A 26,020-nucleotide genomic window follows, 5' to 3' on the forward strand; every position below is an offset into this window, starting at 1 on the left:
TGGAATGATATAACTATTTAAATATGACTCATTATGAATTGTATTTGAACATTGATATGACAGTGACTTTTGAAAGAATATGTGGAAATTTCTTTTTGAGTATACACCATGAATCGCCTGCTTTCTATTCAAATGCAATTACCTTCAGTAAACTTTGAAGCCACTCAAATGAGGACAGCCCAGCTCTCTAAGTGCCTGTGAAAGTAGTATTGATTTAGTGTTTGCTCCTGTAGCTTTGTAAGAAGCCAATTTAGCTGGCTCATTCAATAAAATGTATGAATGAATTGGGGAGTAAAGCTACACAGCTCCTCACCCCTTCCTGAATAATCAATCAACTTGACTAAATAATACACATTGCCATTAGCTCTTTCGGAGAAGGTATGCTATGTACGAAAAGTCCCCTCATTGTCTTGTTTCTTCATGGTAAACCATTTTGGAAGTCATCGAACTCAGGGTCCAAATAAAACAGGTCAATGTTACTAGAGTAGCCATCCCCCCTTCCCCATTCTCAGAGGATATGTCCCAAGACCACCAGTGGATGCCTGAAACCTCAGAGAGTACCAAACCCTGTTTATACTATGTTTATCCTATACAAATGTACCTTTTCACCTTAAAGAAGCACTTTATGCCTTCTCTGGCATATCTAAAGTGCCAGCATTACTACTCTACGCTTTGGGGCTGTTATTAACTAAAATAAGGGTTACTTGAACACAAGCACTGTGATATTCTGATGGTTGATCTGATAACCTGGAGGGCTACTAAGTGGCCAATGGGCGGGGAGCCGCTGGACAAAGGGATGACTGACCTGTGGGGCGGACTGAGCTGGGCTGGGAGAGATTTCGTTACGCTGCTCGGAATGGCGCACAATGTCAAACTTCTCATTTCTGAAATTCCCCATTTAGTACTTTCACAACAGCGACTGTGGCTAAGTGGAGGCTGCAGTACGTGTAACAGATGGTTGTATATTAGGTGATAACTGTTGACCTTGCACTCCCCCTGGGAACTGGGCCTCTGTGTCCTGCAGGATGTGTTAAGATAGTGCACGCCATTGATCTTGGTCCAGCTTCAGTTATCTTCTCCCCGGGGCCTCGCAAAGTCAGGTCGATGCTAGTTGGTACCCAGTTAGGAATTCAGATACGTGGGGCATGTTTGAATCTGATAATGTCCTCTTATGATCGAAAACATAAGCTTCGATTAGTGAAGCAAAACTCTTCATCTGGATTTCTCCCAAATCTGTGAATCTGTACTTAACTCAAAATCTTTCTTAGGGGTAGCTGTCATGGTGGTAGTCGTGTCTTTGGAAATATCACCCCAGTAATGTGGTGGTGTTTGCTTTTTCTTTCTCTTTTTAAAAAGATTTTATTTATTTATTTCTAGAGAGGGGAAGGGAGGGAGAAAGTGATGGAGAGAAACATGAGTGTGTGGTTGCTTCTTGCGTGCCCCCTACTGAACGCTGGCTGGCACCCGAGGCATGAGCCCTGAGTGGGAATTGAACCGGTGACCCTTTGGTTCTCAGGCTGGCGCTCAATCCACTGAGCTACACCGGCCAGGGCTGCTTTTTCCTTTTCAGTCTGTAGTCCTGCATTTGGAACTGTAGCCATCCCCCCAACAAGAAACATGTATTTTCAAAGACTCTACTTTATAAATAAAAAGTTTGAATTGTTGTGATTTTGATTCTAAGTTGGTAATGTGAAACCATTTTTACAAGGAAGGCACAATTATGCAAAGATTCATTTTTAAATGACATTTCACAGCATTGTGTAATCTTTTAATTCTAAATTGCAAAAAATACCACCTTTTAGTTTCCAGAATGCAGGCTTACTGTGTGCTAAGCCAGCAGTGGTCCTAAGCTTCACAAAGATTAATGTTTTAAGACAAAGCACCCTGATTCAGTATGTACTGCTATTATCCCGTGGTGCAAATGAGGAAGCTATAGCACAGGGAAATAAGTAACAGGTCACGTAACCAGTGTGACTCAGCCTTTCTTGGTCCACATTCCATGCTCCTGTCTTGCTCGAATTGTTCTCAGGCCATAAAACTTAATTTATTGCTTGCCATTTGGGTAACTTCTCTTTGACTTCTTTAAATAAGTGCCATACGTAGCTGCATTTGTTGGAAATGAATGGGATTCTGAAGCCTTCCTAGGATCTGTTCCAGAACTGGAGCAGAGGCAGCCTGACGGCGGTCGCTATTTCTGTGAGCCTCCAGGATCCCAGACGCCCCCTTCTCCAGCCCCTTTGACTGCACTGGGTGGGTGTCAGGCTTTTGGATCAATTCACTGAAACAAAACAAAGGCTTCTGACCCACTGACCCACCAGGAGCTGATACATTTGGAGACAGACAAGGCCACAAAGCTAGCATGTGAAGACAGCGTGCAAAACTGGGTTTTTCTGTGGCTCCAAGTTAAGCTTTCTAAAAATATGGAGTCAGGGGACTCTTGGCTGACATATTGAGTCATACTGTGGTTTCCCCACAAAATTTGAGGTGCGCTGCATTTTAAGGCTGAGTGGTTCACCCGGAAGAACACACCTCCCTCCCTCACTCACACTCTGTGTGCTTTCTTGAGTGACTAACACCGCAGTAAGGTGCCATCTTACTATGCTGCTCCCTAAGAGTAGAAGGCATTCTCTGAGGGCACCTTGAATAGTTGTAGCAGTTGTGATCAACCACAGTGTATTCATAGTTTCTCTTTTCTTTTAAATTTTGTTGATGACTCAGTTCACAGAAAAACAAGGAAAGGGAGAAACTTTCGTATATGTCCATATTTGCAGTGTAGGGGGCTGACAGTGATGCTTTGGTGTCTCTCTTGAGTGGTTGGGCATCGACTCTGATGTGGCCTGTGTAAGGTTCTCAGGCCCGCACTAGGTCTGCCTTTGATGGAATAACCCCTCAGTCGAACTTAAGAAATTGGATCTCTTTTCGTATATGACAGTGGTGGGAATGAAGTATATGAGTTTGGCACTTCAGATGGTTCCAGTTTTAACTTAAAAGAATTGGTGGTTTCATGCTGTTGGAATCGGGGGATAAAAGCATTGCAGAAAATTTGGAAAATACCTAGCATTTTATGTTTTTTTTTTAGCAGTTTCCCACTGATTCCTGGAGGAAGGGCTTTAGTGAGCAGAGAAGTCTCCGCATCTGGGCCGCCACGAGCGGTCTTACGCATTGACTGGTCAGTAGCCCCTGGGTCATGAGGCTTCTTCGGTCTTGCTCTTGGTTGCTCACGATGATTACAGTTCAAACACTCAAATATTCTAGATGTGGGATAGTCAACGATGGATTCATGCTAGTCAGTATTCTATTAAGTGTGTTCTAGATGGTTGCTTGTAGTCATCTTGTCAGAATTCTCACATCGACTATAAATGCAACCATCTCTCTGGCGCACAGTTAAATTTAGCCACTGTTTGTTGCGATGAAAACACCAAGTTCATGTCCAGTGTCTATCACCTGGAGAGAGTGACCAACCAGTAAGTATGCATATCAGGGCAGCCTCTTTTGTGCCCTATGTCTACAGATTTGATGTGAAAACAATTATGTCATACTTTAAAAATAGAAGCTTGTTTTTTCATCATAAACTGTTACTGCATGTGCTAGATAAAGATATTGCATAAAACTTATTTCTGAACATTGGTGCATATGTGGAATTCTATAGTTGACTCTGCTGCCTAAATTGAAATGGGAGGTCACTTCAACGGAACTGTTCAAAATTATCTGCTTCAGCTTGAGTTGGCATTACCCTGGGGTATGGTGGTGTTTGGTAATCATTACCATAAAGACAGTTTAGTGTTTATTCTACAACTGAACATTCTCATTGCATAAACTTGAGGATTAATAAAACCAAGTTCAGCTGCTGACCAAGTTCAGACACAGAAATATTCTTTTAAACTCAGAAGAAGGGGGCAGCATGTCCCTGGCAGGGTGTGAATGGTTTCCAGCAATAGTAGAGTGGGCACCCTAAACCAAGCATGCTTACGGGTGCTGGGTGACTCTGAACACCATGATATTGATAAAAATCATTAATAAAAATACATGTCATGTTGTAGTTGTGCTTTTTTATAGGTTTTAAAGCACTTTTGCCCATTGGTGCTCTTCTTCTAGGGCTCCTTGAATATATTTTTTTATTCACATACCACTGTTCTTTGGGCTTTAGCATCTCTTAATTATGGAGGAAGCCTTACTCCTCATCATGTTAAACATTAAAACACTGAAATCCCAAATTAAAGATAATTTGTATAACTATGAATCTGTAGGTGTTAAGTTGTAGAAGCTCATTGGCATAGCTACTACTGCAGATAAGTGTTGTAGACACTTCTCTTGTCCATTCAGGCTCTTCTAACAAAACACCATAGAGTGGGTGGCTTAAACAATAAGTACTCATTTCCCTGAGATTTGGAGGCTGGGATGTCCAGGATCAAGGTGCCAGCAGACTGGGTGTCTGGTGAGGCCTCTCTTTCTGGTTCCTGGGGACTGAATATTGCTGTAATAATCTCACCTGGAGAAAGGGGAGGGACTTTTCTGGGGCCTGTTGTATTTAAGCATTAATCCCATCCATCCAGGCTCTGCTTTAATGACCTAACGCCTTCCGAAGGCTCCACCTCCAAATGCCATCATATCGGGGATTAAGTTTTAACATACTCAGACAAATTTGAGGGACAGGTGGTGCAAACATTCAACCTATAGCAACACAGACACTTATTAACTAGGGTATGGAGGTCTTCGTTCTGTGTTCTGGAGGCACTGTTTTCTTTGAGGTCTCAAACTGTTAGACTTCCTAGGGCCCTTGTGAGCCCAGACACCATGGCCCCAGTCCTGTCAGGCCTGAGCCAGGAACCGTTGCCATTGTCAGCCTGGCATTGCTTCAGCTCTGGATGCACAGGTCAGACCTGGGAGGGGTGCAGTGAGTAGCAGTCTTCCCCATGCCTTGCTTTTAACTCATGAAAATAACTGGTCCAAGGTGAGAAGCCACTTGCTCCTGTTGTGCACCACTGTAGCAGCCAGTCCCCATTCTCTCCTTGTCCAGGACCTTCCACCTGGTACTTCCCTCTGGAGCTGTGGGGCTAGCAAACGTCTAGACTTGGCGGGGGGCAGTGTCCAACCCATGGCCCATGGGCCACATGCAGCCCGGGGTGGCTGTGAATGCAGCCCACCAAAGAATCGTGAATTTACTTAAAACTTCATGAGTTTTTTTTTTATGATTGTGTCACAGTGTATTTAATGCGTGGCCCAAGACATCTCTTCTTCTTCCAGTGTAGCCCACAGACACTGAAAGGTTGGACACCCTGGTAGAGGGTGTGATTATCTGACTCATAATTTGAAGAGCCAAATTCATTTACTACTTCCATAAGACCTTTCGTCTTATTCCAGTAATGCTAAGGCAGTTTTGCATCATACATTTTTCTGACCCTACTTTAAATTACTTGCTGTGCACAGCCTCTTCTCCTATTGAAACTTCAGTTTCTCGACTCTGTCATACTCTCTATGAATGGCTCCTTCTTCATATACTAACATTTCTGTATCTTTGCTTGCTTTGTGCTTCCTACTTCCTTAGTTTTTCCTCATCCCACAGCTTGAGCGAAGTCTTTTTTCCTTGGCCATCCCTAGGGCTTCTTATTCAAATGTGTTTTTAGCTTCCTTTTTGTTTTTAATTGTTAAGATTCTTGCTGGAGCTGTTTTGTCCAGCTATACTAAAATCACCTCTTTTAATTCGACCATGTTCCATTGGCTATAAAAACCCACTTTGTTCTTTATAAAAATGTTGCACTTTATAGAAAGTGTGTACTTTGATTAGCTTGTCTGTTATTTTGTGAGATTAGCTGCATTGACTTTATAGTAGATATTAAACATCAACTTAATTCTTTGTTACTATTCAGTTTTTACATCATCAGTAATATTTTATGTGGGAAATTCACTTAGCAGACTTGGTATTTTCTAGTAGTATCATACCCCAAACACTAATAATTTAGAAATATATATGTTGGAGAGATGGTCATGGGGCTGGGGGAATTCACAAGAATGACTCATTGCTAAATGTGGTGAGATACTTTAACTTGAATTTTTGGTGCTTGAGTGGTTTTGAGAAATTTACTCTGTTAGAATTCGATGTTGCTGCTAAGATCAGAATATCCAAAATTATAATGACTCAAATGACAGAAAAGTTTAATTGTCTTTTACATAAATTCCAGAAATGGGCTCCAGGGCTGATGTGGCAGTTCGGTGGTGTTATCCAGCTATCAGGCTCCTACCCTGTCGCTCTTCCATCCTCAGTGTTGATTTCTGTCCTTCTGGTTCAAAATGGCTGTGGGAGCCCCAAGCCATCTTTCTTCAGAAGCACATACAACATGTTAAGTCATTTTTGTTTACCAGCACCTAATAGTGGAATTATTAACAGATTTTAAGTGGGAGAAGGACATAAGCAATTGGATGAGAGTGGTGGTGGTGGTGGTTGTGCAGATTGGTCCACAGAGTCCCCATATTTCTGCCTAGGCAATTGGGTGGGTGGTGCGTCTGGTCTCTTGGATGGGAACACAGGAAAAGGAATAGGTTTAGGTAGGTGGGAAAGGTAGCAATGAGTGCACTTGAGAAAATTTTGAATCTGAAGGACCTAAGAGATGTCATGCTTGGTCAGTGGTATAACACTGGGCGCAGAAGTCTGAAGCTTAGGAAATGATTATCAGTAGGCTATAGGCATTAGACAAAGGAATGCTGAGACTCCTTGGAGGCTCTTAAAACTGTGCAAGTGGGTGTATCTCCCAGGAAAATCAAGATGACTGAATGGATGTGGACCCAAGGATGATGCCCCCATGAGCCTGTGAAGGAAGCCTTGGACAGAAGGGTGAGCTTCGGTTGGGGCTTGAAAATGAGAGACAGGCCTGGGGATAGTGAAAGGGAAGCAACAGCTGTGTTTTCTGTATCTTCACCTTCAGCATTGACTATTGTTGATGTTGTGGAAGTGTCGCAAAGATGAGCATTTCCACTTCAGAGAATGTCGGGCATGATACAATCTGAAGGGTGCCACAGACCACGCCCCTGGCTCAAGAGAAGCACCGAAGTCTTTGTTATCTTATTCAACTGTTATACGTTACCATTTATCCCGTTTATGAAAAAAACTGGCTCACGGAAAGAGAGGCCTCGCAACTAATTCTCTGCCATGCAGCAGAAAGGGATGGAACCTGGGCTTGGAACCCAGGCAATTTTTTTTCTTTGTTTCCGGTCTGGATTTTGTGCTGTGGCATCGTAATCTCCTTAGAGGTTCAATGAGTGGTCCGGATTTTTTGAACTGGGAAGTGCTGCGTTGATATTTCCTAATCTTAAAACATTCCCGTGTAACATTCTTTTTTACTGATGATATTATCGCAAATCAAAAAGGTGGGATTACTCTTTGCAGCATCATTTAGAGTTGGATTACACTCTTGTCTAACAGCAGGAACTCGGCCACTGGCTAAGTATGTTCCTCTAAGATTCTCAAGAGGGGTCAGCACACTGTTTCCTGAAGGACCAGATAGTAACTGCATTAGGCTTTGCCACCCAGTTTCTGTCACAACTACTCATCTCTGCAGCGTGAAAGCAGCTGCGTTTTGTAAATGCACGGGCCTGGCTGTGTTCCAAGTAAACTGTGTTTTCGAAAACAGGTGGCCCAGTTTGCTGACCTCTGCTCCAGAAGAAAGCTAAATTCTGTAATTTCTGCTTTTCATCTCGCAAGTGAAATCATCCGACAGATTGGTGAAAATAGTCAGCTTTTCTTTTTCATTTCCAGAACTAAAAAGACCTAGCTAATTCTGTTTTTAACATTGACTTTTTTGGTAAAAGAACCTTTTATAAGGGCAATGACACTTTCGGGAGAAGAGTGGCAAAGTATGGAATTTGATTTCCCTTTTCTATTTTATTCATCAAGATTCTTCCTAATGTCTCGAAATAATCCCTGTCTTTTGAGTCAGCCCTGAAATCACGGAGAGCCTTGGCTTCTGAACCGTGCTGTGGATTTTGCCTTGGTCACCATGAGCGTGTGCCGCGACAGTGGTCGGGTGTACAGACTGGACTCTGTGGCTGAGAGAAAGCTTAGACGCCTGCATTATTAGAGAAGGTTCACACGTTTTCTTCTCCAACAATAAGAGCTAGCACATTCAGGCGGCTTTGTGGGAGAAATTGGGAGGACTTGATCATCTTATGTACAAAAATGTCCCTATGAGGATAAATTAGCATAATTAATTTGTACAGGAATCATAAGGAGACTCTGTCTTATTTTTAACGGTTCTCGTTTGTATTAAAAAAGCAGATTTTTGCTAAAATAATTATAATTCCTCCTTTGTGCCCATTTCGAAGTGCCCTTTCCCTCCCAGGGAGGCTTGCAGGCGTTGCTGTGATACGGGATGCACCTTTAGCAAATAAATGGACCTCTCATTGCTGATGAGTAGTGCTTATCTGTTTGGCCTTGAGCTCTCCTCTTGACTGCCAGGAAATAAAGTATGTCTGCTCCAGCAGCAGGCCTTCTGAAGGTAGAGTGACCAGAGGAGCTGAGAAGACTTGACTAGGTTTGGGGAATCTGGTGACTCCTTCATAATCACCTACGACAGTCAAGTGTCACTAATTCCCAAGTAAGAAGAGACAGTTTTGCCTGACTGAGAGGATGGTTTGGACTTTAGGATGATCTGTTTTCAAGGTTATATTATAAAAGGAATAAAACTGGGTGCCTACGGGAAGTGAGGCCAGTTGGTGAAACGTTCAGTTTGCCATGACTCTTCAGTATGTGATGGAGAACTCAATAGTTTCGAGTCACTGTATTTATTTCTCAGATTTTAATTCCTTATGAATTGCAGATCCCATGTTCAAGTTACCACAACCTAAGTGATTAGAATAAAGAGTTTTTACTATATACTGTGCTTGGTAGGGCTCCCTATGACATTTTAGGCTTAAATTGGTAAGAGACCCAATGTAAAAGTGGAAAAAAATAAACCTGAAAGCACTGTCTATGTTGGATGTCCTCATTTTGTTAGGTAACACCTTGATACCAAAGGAAGTAACAATGTTCTGACACTGATCTTTATCTTAATAAATTCTCCCTCTTTTATGGGGGGTCGTTACATGATTTCAGTTTGCCCTCTGCTTCTTTTTAACCTTCCAGCTGACTGAAGGTATAGCTTTGACCTTTTCATGCTACATAATTTGTTCTAACCAGCAATGCATCTATCTATTTACTTGAACCCATTGTTGCAAACATGTAAATAGTTTGGGACATGCACATTTTTCTTGATTCGTATTTATTATATTAGTGTTTTAGACAAGTGGAATTTTTGAGATGAAACAGTGCAACTCCTTTATTTTATAGAAAAAACCTTGTAAGTCCATAGATGTGAGGGATACGTGTGTAGTTGTAAGAGCTAGGAGATGCTGTTTTAACAGACATGCTCCGTCCCTTTGGTTCAGCTTAGTTTTTATTAGGTCTCATGGTAATGACATAGTGGGTAAAATAATGTACCCACTTGATACCATAACACGGTGGTCCCCAACTTTTTTGGCACCAGAGACCAGTTCTCTGTCCTGCCAGCCCGCCGACCACCTCCTGCTGTGCAGCCCGGTTGCTAACAGGACCGGGGGTTGGGGACCCCTGCTATAAGTTTACTGGGATTTGCCCTGTTAAAAGAGACTCATGAGCCATAGCTTGGTATTGCCTTCCAAACTTTTATTCTATTCCCTCCTTACACCTAAGAGTCCTGTGGAATCTCTCGTACCTTCACCAGCCTGAGACTGCTGTGTGTTTTGAAATTTCTTGCCCCACTCTGATGCCTAGTGTCAACCAGGAAATGTTGCAATTTGTAACAGGGTAGGAGGTGGTGGGAGTGCAAGGTTGGTGGCGGGAATGAGGAGTGGAACCCTCAGAATCTCTAATTTTGCCACCTTAGATAAGTCAGATAAACGTCGTCATATTAAGTACATCTTTCATTTCCACTTTGTGTTTTAAAGGAGCAACGTGTTTGCCTTTGCCTTTCTTATGAAGACAGTTCACCTCTCCTCAAATGTGTCTGTCACAACTCCAGGATTACTTAAGACTCACACTGCCAATGGTATATGCTATTTAGCAACGTCCTGTAGATGAGAGTACACTTGCAGACAGTGGACTCTGGACACCCACGTGGTTCAGTGCAGAGGAAGGACCCTTGGTCTACTAAGCAGAAGGAATGTGTACCTGATTGAGTGAATTTTGAGATGTCTGTTATTGACATCTGAGGTTCCACTTGTTCCTTATTTGTCTGGTATCAGCTTGGCTTTCCACCCTTGCCATTCAGCACCCCGCTTTTAACAGCTTCCCTCTCGGTCCTCATCCCAGAAAGTGCATGAAAGATTGGAGGGACATCAACAAGAGCCCAGAAGCTTCACTAGGAAAGATTTGGGCCCCTGCCTATGTATTTTCCGTTTTGACTCTTGCAAAATAAATGGACTTTTTCGTTGTAGTGTACTTGTTAAAATGGTTTAAACCACACTGTCACAACCCAGGCCACAGGCTAACAGCTATTTGCTGTTCCTTTTGACATTCTTACTAGGTGTAGTTTTCCTGCCCTCTAGACCTGAAAGGCCTGTAGGTAAGTCAGAGTCAACCTTGTTTTACACTAGTCGCCCCTGAGTCTAACACAGTGCCTAGACGTTTGTGGTCTTCCTGAAATAAATGCATAAGTGGATCTGAGTGTTCAATGCTGTATAGTTAAATATATACATTTTTACTACACATTTGTATGAGGACTAAAAATTATAGACTAAAGGGATGCCAAGTTCTAGTCCTTTATATAACAAAGGAAGAGACCAAGTCCTAGGGAGTTAAAAAGTATTTTTTTAACATAAGCAACTACTAGTGGCTATGGTGAGACTCAAGTCCAAGTTTAACAGATGTTTCAAGAGTCACGTTCACAAAAGAATGGACAATGAATGGTGTTAGTTCCTTTCCTAAGGAGAGTGATTCAGGTGAGTTACTGTGAGGCTTGAGCATGCTAAAAGGGATGCCGCTGGGAAATTAAATAGGTGCCCTGTGTTAAGTTCCACGTGTTAGCATGGTACTTAGCACTTGGTCATCAAGCTGAGTGCCAAGGTGCTATCGGTGTGGCCTAGAACGCAATGCCACGTTCCCTAGTGGTTGGTTCCCTGATTCCCGGAGAAGTGCTTGTGGATTTGGACAATTGGATTTCCTTGACTTGCTTTTTCTAAGCCTACAGGAAAAATATAGAGAAGTGGCTGACTTCTCGCTTGAATTTTATGCTAAAATTGAGGAAGGATACCTGTTCATTCTTTGCTTTGTGTTTGAACACACTGTTCAGTAGCTGTAGATTAAAAGTAAAATATTGTCAGGGAAAAGATCTATTGATACTTCTATTTTAAAACTATTCTTGAACTCCAAACAGCTGAAATAGGCAAAACCGAGTGTTGTGCGTGGCCTTTGTTACAACCTGACGATTTACCTAAAGCAAATAAGATGGAAATATAGTTTGGAAAAGAGCCTTTCTTTCCTAAATGTTGCTGTAAAAGCCATTTTCCCTTTTGATTTTTTTTGTGTAGTGCTTTTTCATATACACTGGGCTACATTCGACATTTGGTGTTCTTGATTGTCATTTGTCTTTTCCTAAAATGTGCCCATTTAGTATAACATTTGTTTCCCTTTAAAATCTAGATTATGTGATGGGTTTTGCGATCTTTAATCTAATCTAGGATTCGGACATTTAGGGAAAGTGATTATTATTTTGATGATAATTAAATCAGTTTCTATTTGTTTGCTTGTTCTGAATACAGTAATTAGTTCCACTTATGCTAGGCACTCTTGACATTCCGATTTACTCTCCATTACCTGGTAACAGGGCGGAGAAATGGCTTCAGGTGAGGGAAAGTCAGTGACAACTTACTGAGTACTGTGTCATGAGTTGAACTGTAGTCTTTCCTGCAAATACTCTATGCAATGCTATTAACAGTCCCCCCACCCCCATTTTTTCTTTTTATGGGTGAGGTTGCTGAGGTTAACTTCCCTGCCAGAGTTCACATAGCTGAACTTGGCCTGCTGGCCCCATTGCCCATATGCTTTCTCCCATAGAGTCTATTGAATCCAGGCTCAAAACTCATTGGCAAGACTTCAAAGTTCTATTTGAACTAAAAGAGAAAAACCTGTTTTTTGAAATGTGAACTCTAATTACATAAAATGGATGCTTCTGAAAACAGTATTGTCTTGCACAGCGTGCTGTAAGCCTTGAATACAATCAAAGGGAGTTTACAGAGGCGGATGGCCACCATACAGTTTCCCCGCACCAGTGGCCGAAGTTGCCTGAGCAACAAGGTCACCTAAGGCCTGGGGTAGGTGTGGGAGCTTCTCTGCGGCTGATAGGACTGCTGCGGTGGGGAGAGGCCCAGGGGGCCACTCTCTGCAGGGGAGTGTCTGGAAGGAAGAACAAGCCCTGATAACTCTAATATACTTGTGGTTCTGGTAACAAAGAGAACTCAAAGGTAAAATGGCTCAGGAGTTTATGAGGTCTCACTGGATTTCTGTTCACTGTTCCCTCAGGTTCCACGCAGCTAGGGGTTCTTGCATGCATGCTTGCCTTCAGCTTTGCAACCACCTGGAGTAACCACATTGGTTTTTAGGGTTTTTTTCATGCTGTGGTTGTTATAGAGAATGTGAAAACATTAGGTGACTCAATGTCACTGCCAACTCTGTGTGTCTGTATTTCTCTGAGAGTGGCTCTGGAGCCAACGGCTTCAGCTTTACCTGTGGTTGATTTGTCAAAAAATGCATTCTTAGGACTTGCTGTAGACTCATTAATTAACCTCTGGGAAGAGACCTCTGATTCTGCACTATTAATAAGCTCCTCTGACAATTCTTATACACACAAATTCCACCACTGCTGTTTAACACATGATATCAAAATGTTGACAAATAAGAGAATATGGGTGACTTTACTCCAGGTCACATGAATAATGGGCAGATTAATATTGAATTCTAGTTGCTTCGATTAGAATTCATTCCTTTTCATTCATTAAAAAGACATGTATTGCGTTTTTACCATGTGGTATCTGGGGATAAAAAAAACATTATTGTCTAGGAATTGCCCAGGTTAGGAAGGAATAGCCTTCAGTCATGTTTTAAAGTCTTACAGCCCTCTGGGACTCAAACCTCCACTGCTCCTCATTGCTAAATGCCTCGTTGGGTAGACAGGATGCTTACATTTGAAAAAGGCACAAGTGCGGAGGGAGTATGAACACGGACAGCTGAGGGGTGGAGTGTTCGGTTGTGAAATGCTGAGAGATAACATTCGGATTTATAAGGAGGGGCTGAATTACAAAGGACATTAAATGTTGCACTGTGCTGTGGAGACAGCATGGCGGTGAGGAGCCTCTTGAAGAGAGACTCAGCACATACCACTGCCTGAGGAGGATTCAATACATTCTTAATTCAGCATACATTTACGGAACCCTTATTTGTGCTAAGCATAACACCAAGAAAAAAATGCATTTTTTAAAAATCAAAGACATGATTAAAGACTTTTATAATGGTTTTCCTTGGAAATGATTAAACTACGAAATAGCTTTAGGATTAAAAATACTATACTTGTTATTGATGCCAAAAAAAGATATATTAAAATGTCAATATCTAACAATGTTAGGTGGCTATAAAAAGTGTGAATAGAACTTTATGATCGGTGTTAGGAATTGCTCAAAATACAATTGCAGTTATTCCTGGAATGGGGGGACCCCTCCCTTCTGGCCACTGGGTTGGCTTTGTCAGGTGGGCTACAGTGTGCAAGTCTGTATGGCTCCAAGCCCGAGATGGTCTGTCTGGTCCGTTAATGAGCAGCAAAAATAGCTCCACTGCTAGAAGTTGTTCCCCTGTGCTTTCTTTTAATACTGTCTTGAGAGTTTGGAATTAGTTGAGGCAAAAAGACATATTAGCTTCCCAGGTCTGTGGAAGAGAGGACAGTTCAGAAGTGATCTCAGCAGCCTGCATTTCCTGAGCTGGGTGGGGTTTACTTACTAGCTTTATTAAAAGGGCAGGTGATTCATATAAAGTCCTATGTGAGAATCCTGCAGCCAGGGCTTTTTGAAAGGACTACCCGTTAAGTACAAATAAATAGTGATGTGAATGCACAGCAGACTCTAAAAGCATATTAGACTATTGATGAGAATGAATAATACATGTCTTGTGATAGTGTTTGCTTCATGTGGAGAGATATTTTAGATGGCGGAAGAATCCTCTGCAAAAGATCTGCATCCAGTTTACCTTTATATTCAAAGACAAGCTCAACTATTACTTGTCTTATTTAGAGCAGCATCGCTTCAGAGCTTTATGGTTAAAACTTGTAGAATCAACCTTCTTGTATTTATGTGGTGGGTCCTGTGCTGTAGAATTTGCTGTCGTGGTGATCCCTGGAACTTGGCCATGTCTTATTCAACAAAGTGGACATTTCAGTCATAATTTAGCACACTTATTTCTACTGCCCAGTGAAAGCTGAGTTTATAAACTCAGTGTATAGTCTTTGTTGCAGTGATTCTTAAAGTTTGTAATTTGGAAATTGCATGTTTCAGAGTCTGTAATATTTATCAAGAACCCATTGTGCACTGCAACCCATAAAATAAAATCTTTGTTCTGAGGTTAGCAGAGATATGTTGAGAAAATCTGAAGAAAGGCTTTTGATTAATATTCAAGGGAGGCTAGATTTATTTTACTGCTAAAACTCTCAATGCAATACAATGGAATATAAGAGGGTTAAGCAATAAATATACAATACACAACCAAAGATGGATGGCTTATCTAAGACAAGACCAGATTGAATAAGGAAAGTAACAAGGAGAGTAAAGGAGTTCTTAAGAAGGTTCTTTTTCTGGTTCCGTTGAGAATCAATGGCTAGACACCTGTGCATTCCCTTGTCTCTTAAACCCTCTAATAATGCAGTGAGCCTATTTGCTTTACTTGTGCACGCCAAATTGTTTCACAATAAGACCTCTCCAGGTTTAGTGGTCACTATGCTAAGTCTCTAACATTTAAGTTTATGAAGTATCTGTCCTTTCCCTCTCAGGACTTGAGAAATCCTAAGTGTTGGAATGTGAAAAGAACTGAAGAAGTAAAGACCTAAAGTACTGAAAGATAAAAGACTGTTTCAAAGACACATGATCTAACATGTGCTATAGCAGGATCTTATTGAGTCTCTGGTCTGGGGTAATTCCGATTTGACCATATTCACTTGAAAGAGAGTGACCCTGATATGGAGTCGGCAAACAACCAGTGACTTTGGAATTGACCTTGCTTATTTTTCTCCCTCCCTGCATCTATTTTGTATGTGCCCCTCTTTACCAAGCTTAATTTTGACGTACTTTCTGAGAGTTCCAGAACCTTGACCTTTGCCTTCACTTTGCCTACACTGTTTTATGTTGACCATTGTGGAGCTCTTCTGGTTCTTCATATGCTCCTTGAGCCCTTGCAAAGAGAGGCACGTGTCTTCACTCCTGTACCTGAGTCACTGCAGGTCAGTAGTTGACAACGCATCATCAGATCAAACCACACAATTTCTGTTCTTATCTTTCTTAACCTTTTTGCAGCAGCATGTAATTTCAGGCTGCTTTTTAAAATTCTCTCTTCTTTTGATTTCTGAGACACATTTTTTTTCCTTTAACCTTTTTAAGGGCTTTTTTTTTTTTTTTTGCTTTCTGCCACCTAAATACATTCTATTTGGCAACCATTATAGACGAACCTTCCATCATTTCCTCCTCCAGGTCAGTGTATCCTCACCTGTGTCCTAAATGTAAACAGGATTTTCTTATACTCTTGACTAGGCCCTTCCTGTTACAGGTTTGCTCTGACATAAATGCTCTCCACGTCCCCATCTTCATCTGTAGACGGGTTAGCTATCTTCTAAGGCACTTTACCGTGATGGCTAGCAGACCTCCTCACTCAAGAGCCAGAGTGTCTTGCTTCACTCCACATCTCTAGACTAGTAGATGAATGATCTTGGGTAAGATGCCTCCAACATGCCTTAATTTCCTCGTGGTAAAGTGGAGATAGTGATAATTCCTTCCTTGTAGGACTGCTGAGACAGTTAATGGGCTAAAAATGTAAAGACTAAATAGTGAGACTATCCTAAACAGAGTAAGTGCTGTGTGTGTAAGTACTATTGATATTTTTTGTCATCTCAAACTCCACCTTCTCTATAAAAAGTTTTTCTGGCCCTGGCCGGTGTGGCTCAGTTGGTTGGAGTGTCGTCCTGTGGACCAAAAGGTTGTGGGTTCGATCCCCAGTTGGGCATGTATAGAGGCAACCAGTTGATATTTCTCTTCCGCTCACTCTCTTCCTTCTTCTTTTTCTGAAAAAGCAATGAAAAAATGTCCTTGGGTGAGTATTAAAAAAACAAACCAACTGCAAACCTTTTTCTGACCCCCCTGAATCCAGCTAAAGGTCATCTCTTCTGGGAAAACTTTACTGTTTTTCACTCTGTTATGATACTTACCTGACCCTCATTTTAATTGTCTCCGTGTGTCTTAACCCTCCTGGTGGACTAGAGTAGGCTTGTTGCTCACTCATGTGCCCTGCCATTGCTTACACTTAGTACTCACTTCAAAATCGTTCTTTTCCCATTAAGATCAAGTCTGTTTTTCTAGAATAATTTCTGAACATCTGAAGTTCTTGAGGCCACTCTGCATATTGGATTTTTGATGAGAGCCCCAAAGACCTGGATTTTCATGAAGGAGAAAGGTGGAGGGGTCCCTTGTGACTAATCTTCTACTGTATTGGAGGGCTTTCTGACTTTGAAGATCCAAATCATCTTAATGAGGTTTTTTTTTTTTTTTTGAGAAAATTGGGTTGTAGAAGTGTGTGTGCCCTCTTCTCCAAATATTTCTTACACATTTTTGCAGTACATTTTTACAGTGTTGAATGAAAATTTTTATTGTGACAAGAGAATCAATTGTCTTGGAAATGTTTTCTCTACAGCTTTACTCATGGTATTTAATAGGTATGCCTCAGAAACGTAGACATGGGTTGACACTTATTACTATAGTTTCCTCTTCCCAAAGGATGTTCTCACCTCCTAAATGTTGGTGATGTTACCATAACTGAGTAGAAGCTGTGGCTGAATCAGACTCCGAGAACAGTAAGTCTAATGATGAAAATTATCACCAGGCGTTGATAAAACCTGACAGCAAATCACGGTGACTAAGCATACCCTGGTAGAAATACCAAAGATTCACACAGGCTATATTATCTTTATTTCATTTTCTTCTTTGAGGATAATAATCTTGACCATTTAAAAGAAAAAGGACAGCCATTTGTGGAAAATAGAAATTGTCGGGCATAACCAAATGTCTTAATTTTCCTCTGTTCTTATTGAAAATATATTTTTTTAATTGGATGGGTTTCTTTGTGAAAAGAATATGTGTAAATTCTTTCCATAAGGTAAAAAAAAAAAAGGGTTTCCCTTTCTCTTATCTCAACATGTGCTTCAGCTGGGTTTGACCAATAACTTGGATTCAGCCTGAGTAATTATAAACCCAACTTGTCTAGTGTGCAGTTTGTCTGCAGGTACAACTCATGAGTCACTTCTAACTTTATATTACTGTAAAAAATCAATATAGATTGCCTTGTATATGAACCTGTTGAAACTTTGTAGCCCTGAATTCACAGTGACAATTGCTTTTTCAAGAGTATAGTTAATATGCTGCAGTCACATATTTAGCTGTCAAGACACATTGATTCGTTCTCAGCATTCTTGTGATTTTAAGATGGAGAAGAATCAAGACTATTTCTTGTCTTGATCACATCGTGAAGCAGCAGTCAAACCAGAAATAACATTCTGGTCTCTGGCACACTGTTGCATATTCATGTTGGGTTTTGCTGTAGACTTGAAATCATCTTCATTGCCATCTGTTTGGTATCATCCTTAAGAACTGTATTCTCTTAGTTCTGGATGGAATGGTTAATTAATCCAGGTTTGCATTTTCAAAGTAGAAATTTGGCAATGGATGGGACCTTGGGACAATTCAAACTGGCCTACATAGGAAGTACCAAGATATCATTAGTGAGAGACCAAAGACGTAAAAATAAAATGTGAAGCCATAAACGTAGTAACTTTTGGATCATATGGAGAAATTCTGTATCAGTCATTTTCTTGTTTTGTTTTATACACCAGTTAATGCGTGCCAATAATTTTTATTATCACAGAATCATTGCGAGTAACAAAGATGTAAACCTATGTCAGTGGGAAATGGAATGGGAGGTGACACAGAGTGTGTAGTAATTGTAGGAAGAATACAGTGCATATAAGGCCCCACGGTTTTGGGATAGTTAATGCCTGGAAACTGTGTCATTGTGCAAGGTTGCATTCTTCTGAAGAGGGACAGTACTACAACTGGGGTTTGCATTTTTTTGTCCAAAAGACTTGGGCCATTCTAAATAATTGATATAACCAACAAAGTGCTATCAAAATGAAGATTAAACAAGTACAAGTGGTGATCATCTACATATTAAAACATCTAAGATTTAGTATGTGGGCTGTTAATTAGCAATAATTTTGCTTGCTACCAAAATGCAGAAGGGTTCTTTAAAGCTATTTGGATGACCTTGACCTCTGGGATGACCAATAGGATGCTAACACTTAGCCCTGCCCCAGTGGGCTGAAATCTTAAAGTTGGCCATGACAATGCCATTGTTGTTTCTCTTACCGAACTCCTTTTGATCCAGTATTTCTCTTCTTCTCTCTTACCTACACCCAACTGGACTGTTTAGTAAGTGTTATATTTCAAGGACTAAAGAAAGGAAACAGTAAATCAAAGCTCCCAGGAACCTGACATTTCATTGGGAAGACATAAAAATAATGCCCATATTGGCTAAAATATTGATTAGACACTCTCTGGGTATGTAGGACCATGACTTTCATGCCTTAAAGCACTGGCAGTTTTCTTGACAGAAACCAAAGGCAGTGGACCTGAGCCATGTCTTTTCACTTGGTAGCAGTCAGAGGATTTAAGAAGCTCTGTCCCTGGAAGGGGTAGAATGGTGCTCCAAAGAGACTACTTAGCACCAGTTTAGCTCAGTGGCTCCACTCACCATAGCAATGGGCATCTGTCAAATTGGGATCCCCTCTTAGCACTGGAGAAGGGGAAAATATTCTGATGGGCTTCCTGATTTTACAAACAATTGCTTAGGCTTTGGTGCAGAATGGGGTTGAGGTTTCAATCCTGTACTGCAAATACTTTCCTTCTTATGTGCCTCTGAAGATATATGGAATGAACTTATGGGATAGAATATTAGGCTTCAGTTTCCATAAGTTATAAATGCAGAAAAAAACCCAAAACAGATTGTATTCAGTGGAGAAGTAGATTTTCAGAAGAAACAGTATAGGGAAGGTGAAGGGAGACTGTATTAAAAGTGAGAAGCATGCGCTCTCTCTCTCTCTCTCTCTCTCTCTCTCTCACTCTTTTATGTGAGAGTAATGAATCTTTGTTCTTACTGTGTTTAAAAGTCACCATGACCTTGTGCTGATATTCCCAAAGCAAAGCTGTTGGCATTTAAAACCTATAACTGGCCTGGAACTTTCCAACTTACAAACTCCTGGAAAAATCTTCTAAAATGCTGCATTCCAGTTGCTCTGTAAAAATGCTGATATGTCCTAGTTTGGTTTATCGTATCAACACAGAGTGCAGTGCACCACCACTGGCCTCAGTTTTCTTGCTGGGCCACTCAATGGCTAGTGAATGACCCAAATGTGGACAAATGCAAAGGTAGTTGTTTCACCGTAGCTTAGATTTAGGTTTAAGTGATTTCCAGGGTGGATTACTAGTTGCTGTGTCTTTTTTTTCCCTTTAACTTAGAAGTTCCAACTTACAATTTTCTATACCAACTGATTTCTTTCAAAATTAGAAGTAATAGAAATGAGAAAAATCATTAAAATATATGCCCATCACTCTCTCAGATTTCTTAAGGATCATGATTCAAAGCTCTACTAACAAATGGGGCGATGAAAAGTTTAGGGACAGAGAGTGCCTGAAGTTCTGCCTTTCTTCATTATCTTGTTAATATCTTGAGTTCTGAGTCATCCCAGATCTGTATGATCCCTGTGACCCAGGGTGGGTCACATTCCTGAGATGAGAACTCTGCCCATTTGCCAGCTGCTTAGGGAAGTTCCCTTTGACCTCCAAGATGCTACCTTCCCGCCTCACCTGATTTTGCTGGACTCAGCCTTTTGCTTCTCCTGCTCTGTGAACTTCGCTAGAATTTCCATATGGGTAAAAGGAGGATGCTAATGGTATACTTACTACCATACAGTACCACTGAGAAGATTGAATAAAATAACTCAGTAATATATTTAGGATTAGCATTGTACTTGATACCCAGGAAACAGTTAATAGATTTTGAATTGTAATTTTAATTTACTCTCAGGGGTAGGCAAGATTTTCACCCGTATTGTCTTGGGAAATAACCAGCTACCTTGCTTTTCCAGGGTTCTAGTGAATTCTCTAAGCCTCCCTCTGATACCTCACTATAACTAACACAAGAAGACTATCAAAAGGTAGGAGTGTTGGTTAACTTTGTGTTTGAAAATCAAAAGGAATGAAGGCATACCTTCGTACTTACAACTGGGTTCTGTACCTTCATTTCCTACCCAGAAGCGAATCACAGCTGGGCTTAAAGCAAAGAATAGAAAGTGGCCCGAACTGTGTTTCAGAAAACCAGTTTTAGCAACATAGATTTTAGGTCTGTAAACCAACGGGACTTTAAGCCTCCGGAGATAGGTATATAGAATTTCATGCTGTGCGTGTCAGAAAGCGGCACTCCTGTGCTATATTCACAGCAAACTCCTCATTTACACTTTGTCTTCTATTTTGTGATTTCTAAGTTGGTGTATGGGTTTCTATTATGGAATTGGGAGGGGATCATTGGCAGGCCGGTCAGCTTTTCTATTTCCTAGGTATCTTGAAATAAGAGCTGAAATTATTTAAGAAATTATATAAGAAATGAAATTATTTTGACATAATGCCATTTATCCATATTGGCTAATTAAGAATTCCATGAAAAATTTATAACTACAATTTAAAAATACCGATCTAGTTTATCTGTTTATATTTTGATTTATGGCCTTTGTGATTGCTAATTGGATAAAAATACGTTTGGTTATATTTTTACCACATATGATTGCTCCCACTTCTGAGGGAGAAATAATGAAAGATTAAGTCACATAGAGCCCACTGGATATCTGAAGTAGGTATGACCCCAAATCACTCCTTTTAAAAAATATATATGTATGAGAAATTCTTTCTTTGATAACATGATAAAGATCTTTCTTGAGAATAGAAGCTAGGATTTTAGCCGTCTTTCAGTCTATTGCTTTTTTCTCTCCCAACTATTAGTCTTCCCAGAGAGGACATTAGCATATGGAGTGGGGAGACAAGTTTTGACTTCAGTCAGAATTCTTCAGATTAGTGCTCTCCTACTCAACACCCAGCTTTTAGAATAAATGTAGGTTATTTCACTGTCGTGAATTATCATTTCAAGGAGTATAATGAATAAACAGCAAAATTTCTCCCTTGAAAGGATAATATTTTAGAAAATGACCGGTCAAGGCATACTTTATAATTCTGTCAGGAGTGGACCCTGAGCTGGGACCAAATCAGATGGTCCCACCTACACTGTATAGCCTTCACCTGGGCCCCAGTCAAGGCGCGCTCTCTCTCGCTCTCTTTCTCTTCTTTGTGGGGATGAAAGAGGATACTGGAATGTTATTTCTGCTATGCTTCATCAATAAAAAGCAACTGATTTTCCTCTAAAGAGCAACATTTCAGTGGGTTCCCACTGATATATGATCCCGTAAAAATTCGTTAAAAAATAAAAACAAAACAACACAGTGCCTGTTTAACTCTGGCAACGGCTTTGGACAGAATTTATTATTTATAAATTTAAATTATTTATCTGAATTAATGGTTTGGTATCAGAGGATACAAATTTCAGAGTTCAATTATGAAATCATGTTCTCTTGCCCAATCAAAATGTCAGCCTTTAGTAAGTTGCAAACTTGACTTTGAGCGAATGAGGCTGTTAATGATCATTGGACTTGCATATCTAGTTTGAATCCTAATTAAAAAAATTGGTAACGAAGGACACTTTTATATTGCTATGGAACTATTTGTTTTAAGCCAAAAACTTGAAAGGCAATGAATACAAATCTGACCCAAGTAACAACCAAAATGTAACAGGGGACACTGTGCTTTTCATTTCTCGGGGGAGATTTTTCCTTTAATTGCTCCTATTTACTGAGATAGACCAAATCCTGCTTGACTTTGGTCTTTGAAGAGGTGTGTGCTTATATGAATACATAAATGAATAATGGAGTTTGAAAGAAGTGTTTTCTTGAAACCTGTGATTTGTGCTTGATTACAGCTGTGCCGCATCTCTGGAAAGCATTTTGAAGTCTTTTCGTGGCTCTGCTGAGATCTAACAGGGCTGCTAGAGCCGTTCTGTACACTGTTCCATGTTGGGGGCCTCAGTCGGAAGTTGGAGGGCAGATAAGAAGCAAATGCTCTTCTACTTTTCTTTAGTATGGACCAGCTTAGTCGTTAATCACTGCTTCTTTGATCTCAGCTTATTTCCTCAACTTGCTGTGATTAGACACTCTATAACTGAGCTCTTTTTTAAAAATGATTCACTATTTTATTGCTAACTGTGGCGAAATGCAGGTAAGAACTTCGCCATGCTGATCATTTGCAAGTACCTGGTTCAGTAGTGTTCCGAACTCTTTGTAAAGTGAAGCCCCTTTTAAGTTTTCGCACTTGACAAGCTTCGTCATCCAGGCTGGCTGGTATAACACACTGACGTATATTGAGTGGCTTATAAATTATAGAAGTTTATTTCTCACAGTTCTGGAGGCTGGGAAGTCCAAGATCAAGGTGTGGGCGGTCTCAGTCTGCAGAGGACCTGTTCCTGGCTCCTAGGTGGCCATCTCTGGGTGTGTCCTCACCTGGGGAAAGGGACGATGGAGCCCTGTGGGGTGTCATCCATGACAGCAATTCGCCCCTTCAGGAGCGTGCCACCTCCCTGTCCTCATCCCTTCCCAAAGGCCCCACTTCCAAACGCTATCACAATGTGGGGTAGGGCTTCAGCCTATGAATTTTGGGCGGAGCACAGACATTCGGTCTGGAGCGACAAGTAACTCCTTTTTGTTCTGTTCTGTTCTGTTTTGTGTTGTGTTACAGAACTCCAAGATGGGAGGCAAGCTGAGCAAGAAGAAGAAGGGGTACAATGTGAATGACGAGAAGGCCAAGGACAAAGACAAGAAGGCCGAAGGAGCAGGGACGGAAGAGGAGGGAACCCCGAAGGAGAATGAAACCCAGGCGGCCGGGGAGACCACTGAGGTGAAGGAGGGCAAGGAGGAGAAGCCGGAGAAGGATGCCCAGGATGCCGCCAACAAACCTGAAGACAAGGAAGGTGGGAAAGACACAGAGGCGGCCAAGGCAGACGCTCCGAAGGCAGAGCCTGAGCAGACGGAGGGAGCAGCCGAGGGGAAGCCGGAGCCCCCGAAGGAAGTGGAGCAGGCGGCCACCTCGGGTCCTGCTGCAGGCGATGCCCCCAAGGCTTCGGAGGCCGAGGCTCCCGCGGAACCCGCGGCGGCCACCAAGGTGGATGACAAGAGCAAGGAGGGAGGGGAACCCACAAAGACTGAGGCTCCCGCAGCTCCTGCTTCGCAGGAAACGAAAAGTGACGGGGCCCCAGCTTCAGACTCAAAACCCAGCAGCACTGAGGCTGCCCCATCGTCCAAGGAGACCCCAGCAGGCACGGAAGCCCCCAGTTCCACACCCAAGGCTCAGGCCCCCGCAGCCCCAGCAGACGAGGTTAAACCTGCTGAGGCCCCGGCAGCTAATTCTGATCAAACCGTAGCAGTGAAGGAATAACAAGGACAGCCTATGAAAAAGAAATTACAGCTTAAAAACAACCTGTTTCTCTCTGTCTCTTGTCTGTCTCTCTCCTATACTAACTTGTTTCAAATTGGAAGTAATGATATGTATTGCCCAAGGAAAGAAAAAAAAAAAAGATGTCCCATCAAGGGAGGGAGGGGGTGGGGAGAATCCAAATAGTATTTTTGTGGGGAAATATCTAATATACCTTCAGTCAACTTTACCAATCAGTCCCGGATGTTAAAGGTCAATGTCTGAAAGTACAGTACACCTTTTGTACCTGAACTGCTGTTACCTGCACTCCGCCACTAAGATCCGAAATCTTGTCTTCTGCAAGGGGAGTTGGGAGTGATGCGTTTGATTCTGCCCGCAGGGCCCGTTCCAAGGCAATCAGATCTTTATGAAAGCAGTATTTTCTGTGTTTTCTTTTTCATTTGCAGCCTTTCTTATTTTGATATTTTTTTAATGTTTGTGGATGAATGCCAACTTTCAGACAGCCCACTTAGCCTGTCCACATGTATCTCCATGCCAATACTCCATTCTTCCTCCCCAGGTATTTTTGGGAGTAGCAAACATTCTCATCTGACTTAGGCCTCCCTAGATTTCTCATGACGAGTTAATGCATGTCCGTGGTTGGGTGCACCTGTAGTTCTGTTTATTGGTCAGTGGAAATGAAAAAAAAAATGTCTGCGTTCATTGCAGTTCCAGTTTCTCCTCCATTCTGTGTCACAGACACCAACACACCACTCATTGGAAAATGGAAAAAATAAAAATAAAAAAAAACAACAAAAAAATGTACAATGGATGCATTGAAATTATATGTAATTGTATAAATGGTGCAACAGTAATAAAGTTAAACAATTAAAAAGAAGTATGAATGACTATTGGTTTTCTTTGGCCACCCCTTCCTCCTTGGTGATTAGCTTCAGTGGGGGACAGATCAAGGTGTCCAGCATTTTCTGGGATACATTTGGATAGAAGTGTAAGGTTGTGTCCTCAAGTTTTTGTGAACATTATCTGTTTAAAACGTTACTTGGACCAGCATCAACGTTATCTTGGAAGAGGCTAAACTGAAAACTTGCTATGCCTTTGGTGTGCACCCTATAGAAAAATGTGGGCAGATTCATTTACTTCAAAAAACATTCTGAGTAAAACAATTGAAAGACAATTGAAAAACAATTGAAATAGATTTGATCTTGAAGGTTGGGAAGAACAGAATTATAAGACCTTACAGAAGCATCATATGTATGCAAGTTGTGAAGCCACTGGTAATCATTTTGTTTTACCCCCTGGTTCATCACATTCATGGCAGAGCCTGGAGAGGGCACCCCATGTTGTGAGCAGGCAGTGAGGAGCAACAGCCTGAAAGCAAGCACGGAGCTGGCCTTTATGGTGACCAGATTCCCATCCAGCCATTGCCACTCTGTATAGCTTTTAAGTCACTTCTGCCCTCCAGGCTTCCTTGCACGATCTACAAGAGGGTGAAGAAAGGCTCTATGATCACTACGGAAAAACCCCTTTCAGCTTCTGAAAATGTAGTTATTAGTGTGTATATCTAGTGGCATGTTTATGTTGTGATGGATATGTATGTACCAACAGATGTGATGTCACCTCTATCCCTTGATTTCTTGCCCAAACCCCTCTGTTTGCTCAGGTTCCATACATTCTGCAGGTGGAGGAAGGGTGGGAGAATTGGTGTAAGCAGTGCCTTATGGGGTGGGCAGGCATGCACATCAATTCTCTAACGTAAGAAACAATTGTCACTTGGATCTCGGCAGTCATTTTGGTCTTATCTAATTGGATATTAGAAACCAAGTGGTGAACATAAAACACTTAAAAATGAACTTAACCTTAGTCACTGTGAAGATTGCTCATGCCTAAATCAGTAAAGTGTTAGGGTTTTGGGGATAGCATCATTAGGTAATAATTGCCCAGAGTGATAAATTCAAACAATTTATACTTTAACACAGGAGTACTTTGTATGTGGACATAGGGAACTTCCTGTAGAATTTGGGAAAGACCAGTATACTGAAATTTGTTCCCAAAGGGGACATTAGCAATATAGTAGATGGGGATGAACCTGATTTTGCGCTTATGCATTATGTTACACGTGGTTAAATAAAGAGGA

At 41.3% G+C, this 26,020-nt stretch overlaps 1 protein-coding gene across 1 annotated transcript in view; it reads left to right on the plus strand.

Annotated features, from left to right (window-relative positions):
* The window catches only part of BASP1 (brain abundant membrane attached signal protein 1), a 46,131-nt gene extending 21,368 nt beyond the window's left edge, over positions 1-24,763 (plus strand). Inside the window, exon 2 of the mRNA XM_045848014.1 lies at positions 23,194-24,763. Coding sequence (XP_045703970.1) covers positions 23,203-23,889 — 687 coding nt within the window. The 5' untranslated portion in view covers positions 23,194-23,202 and the 3' untranslated portion in view covers positions 23,890-24,763. The remainder of the gene's footprint in view (positions 1-23,193) is intronic.
* The last annotated feature ends 1,257 nt before the right edge of the window (positions 24,764-26,020 follow it).

This window comes from Phyllostomus hastatus, unplaced genomic scaffold (assembly GCF_019186645.2).
Source record: "Phyllostomus hastatus isolate PE091 unplaced genomic scaffold, TTU_PhHast_1.1 phas_contig_58, whole genome shotgun sequence".
NCBI classification, from domain to species: domain Eukaryota; kingdom Metazoa; phylum Chordata; class Mammalia; order Chiroptera; family Phyllostomidae; genus Phyllostomus; species Phyllostomus hastatus.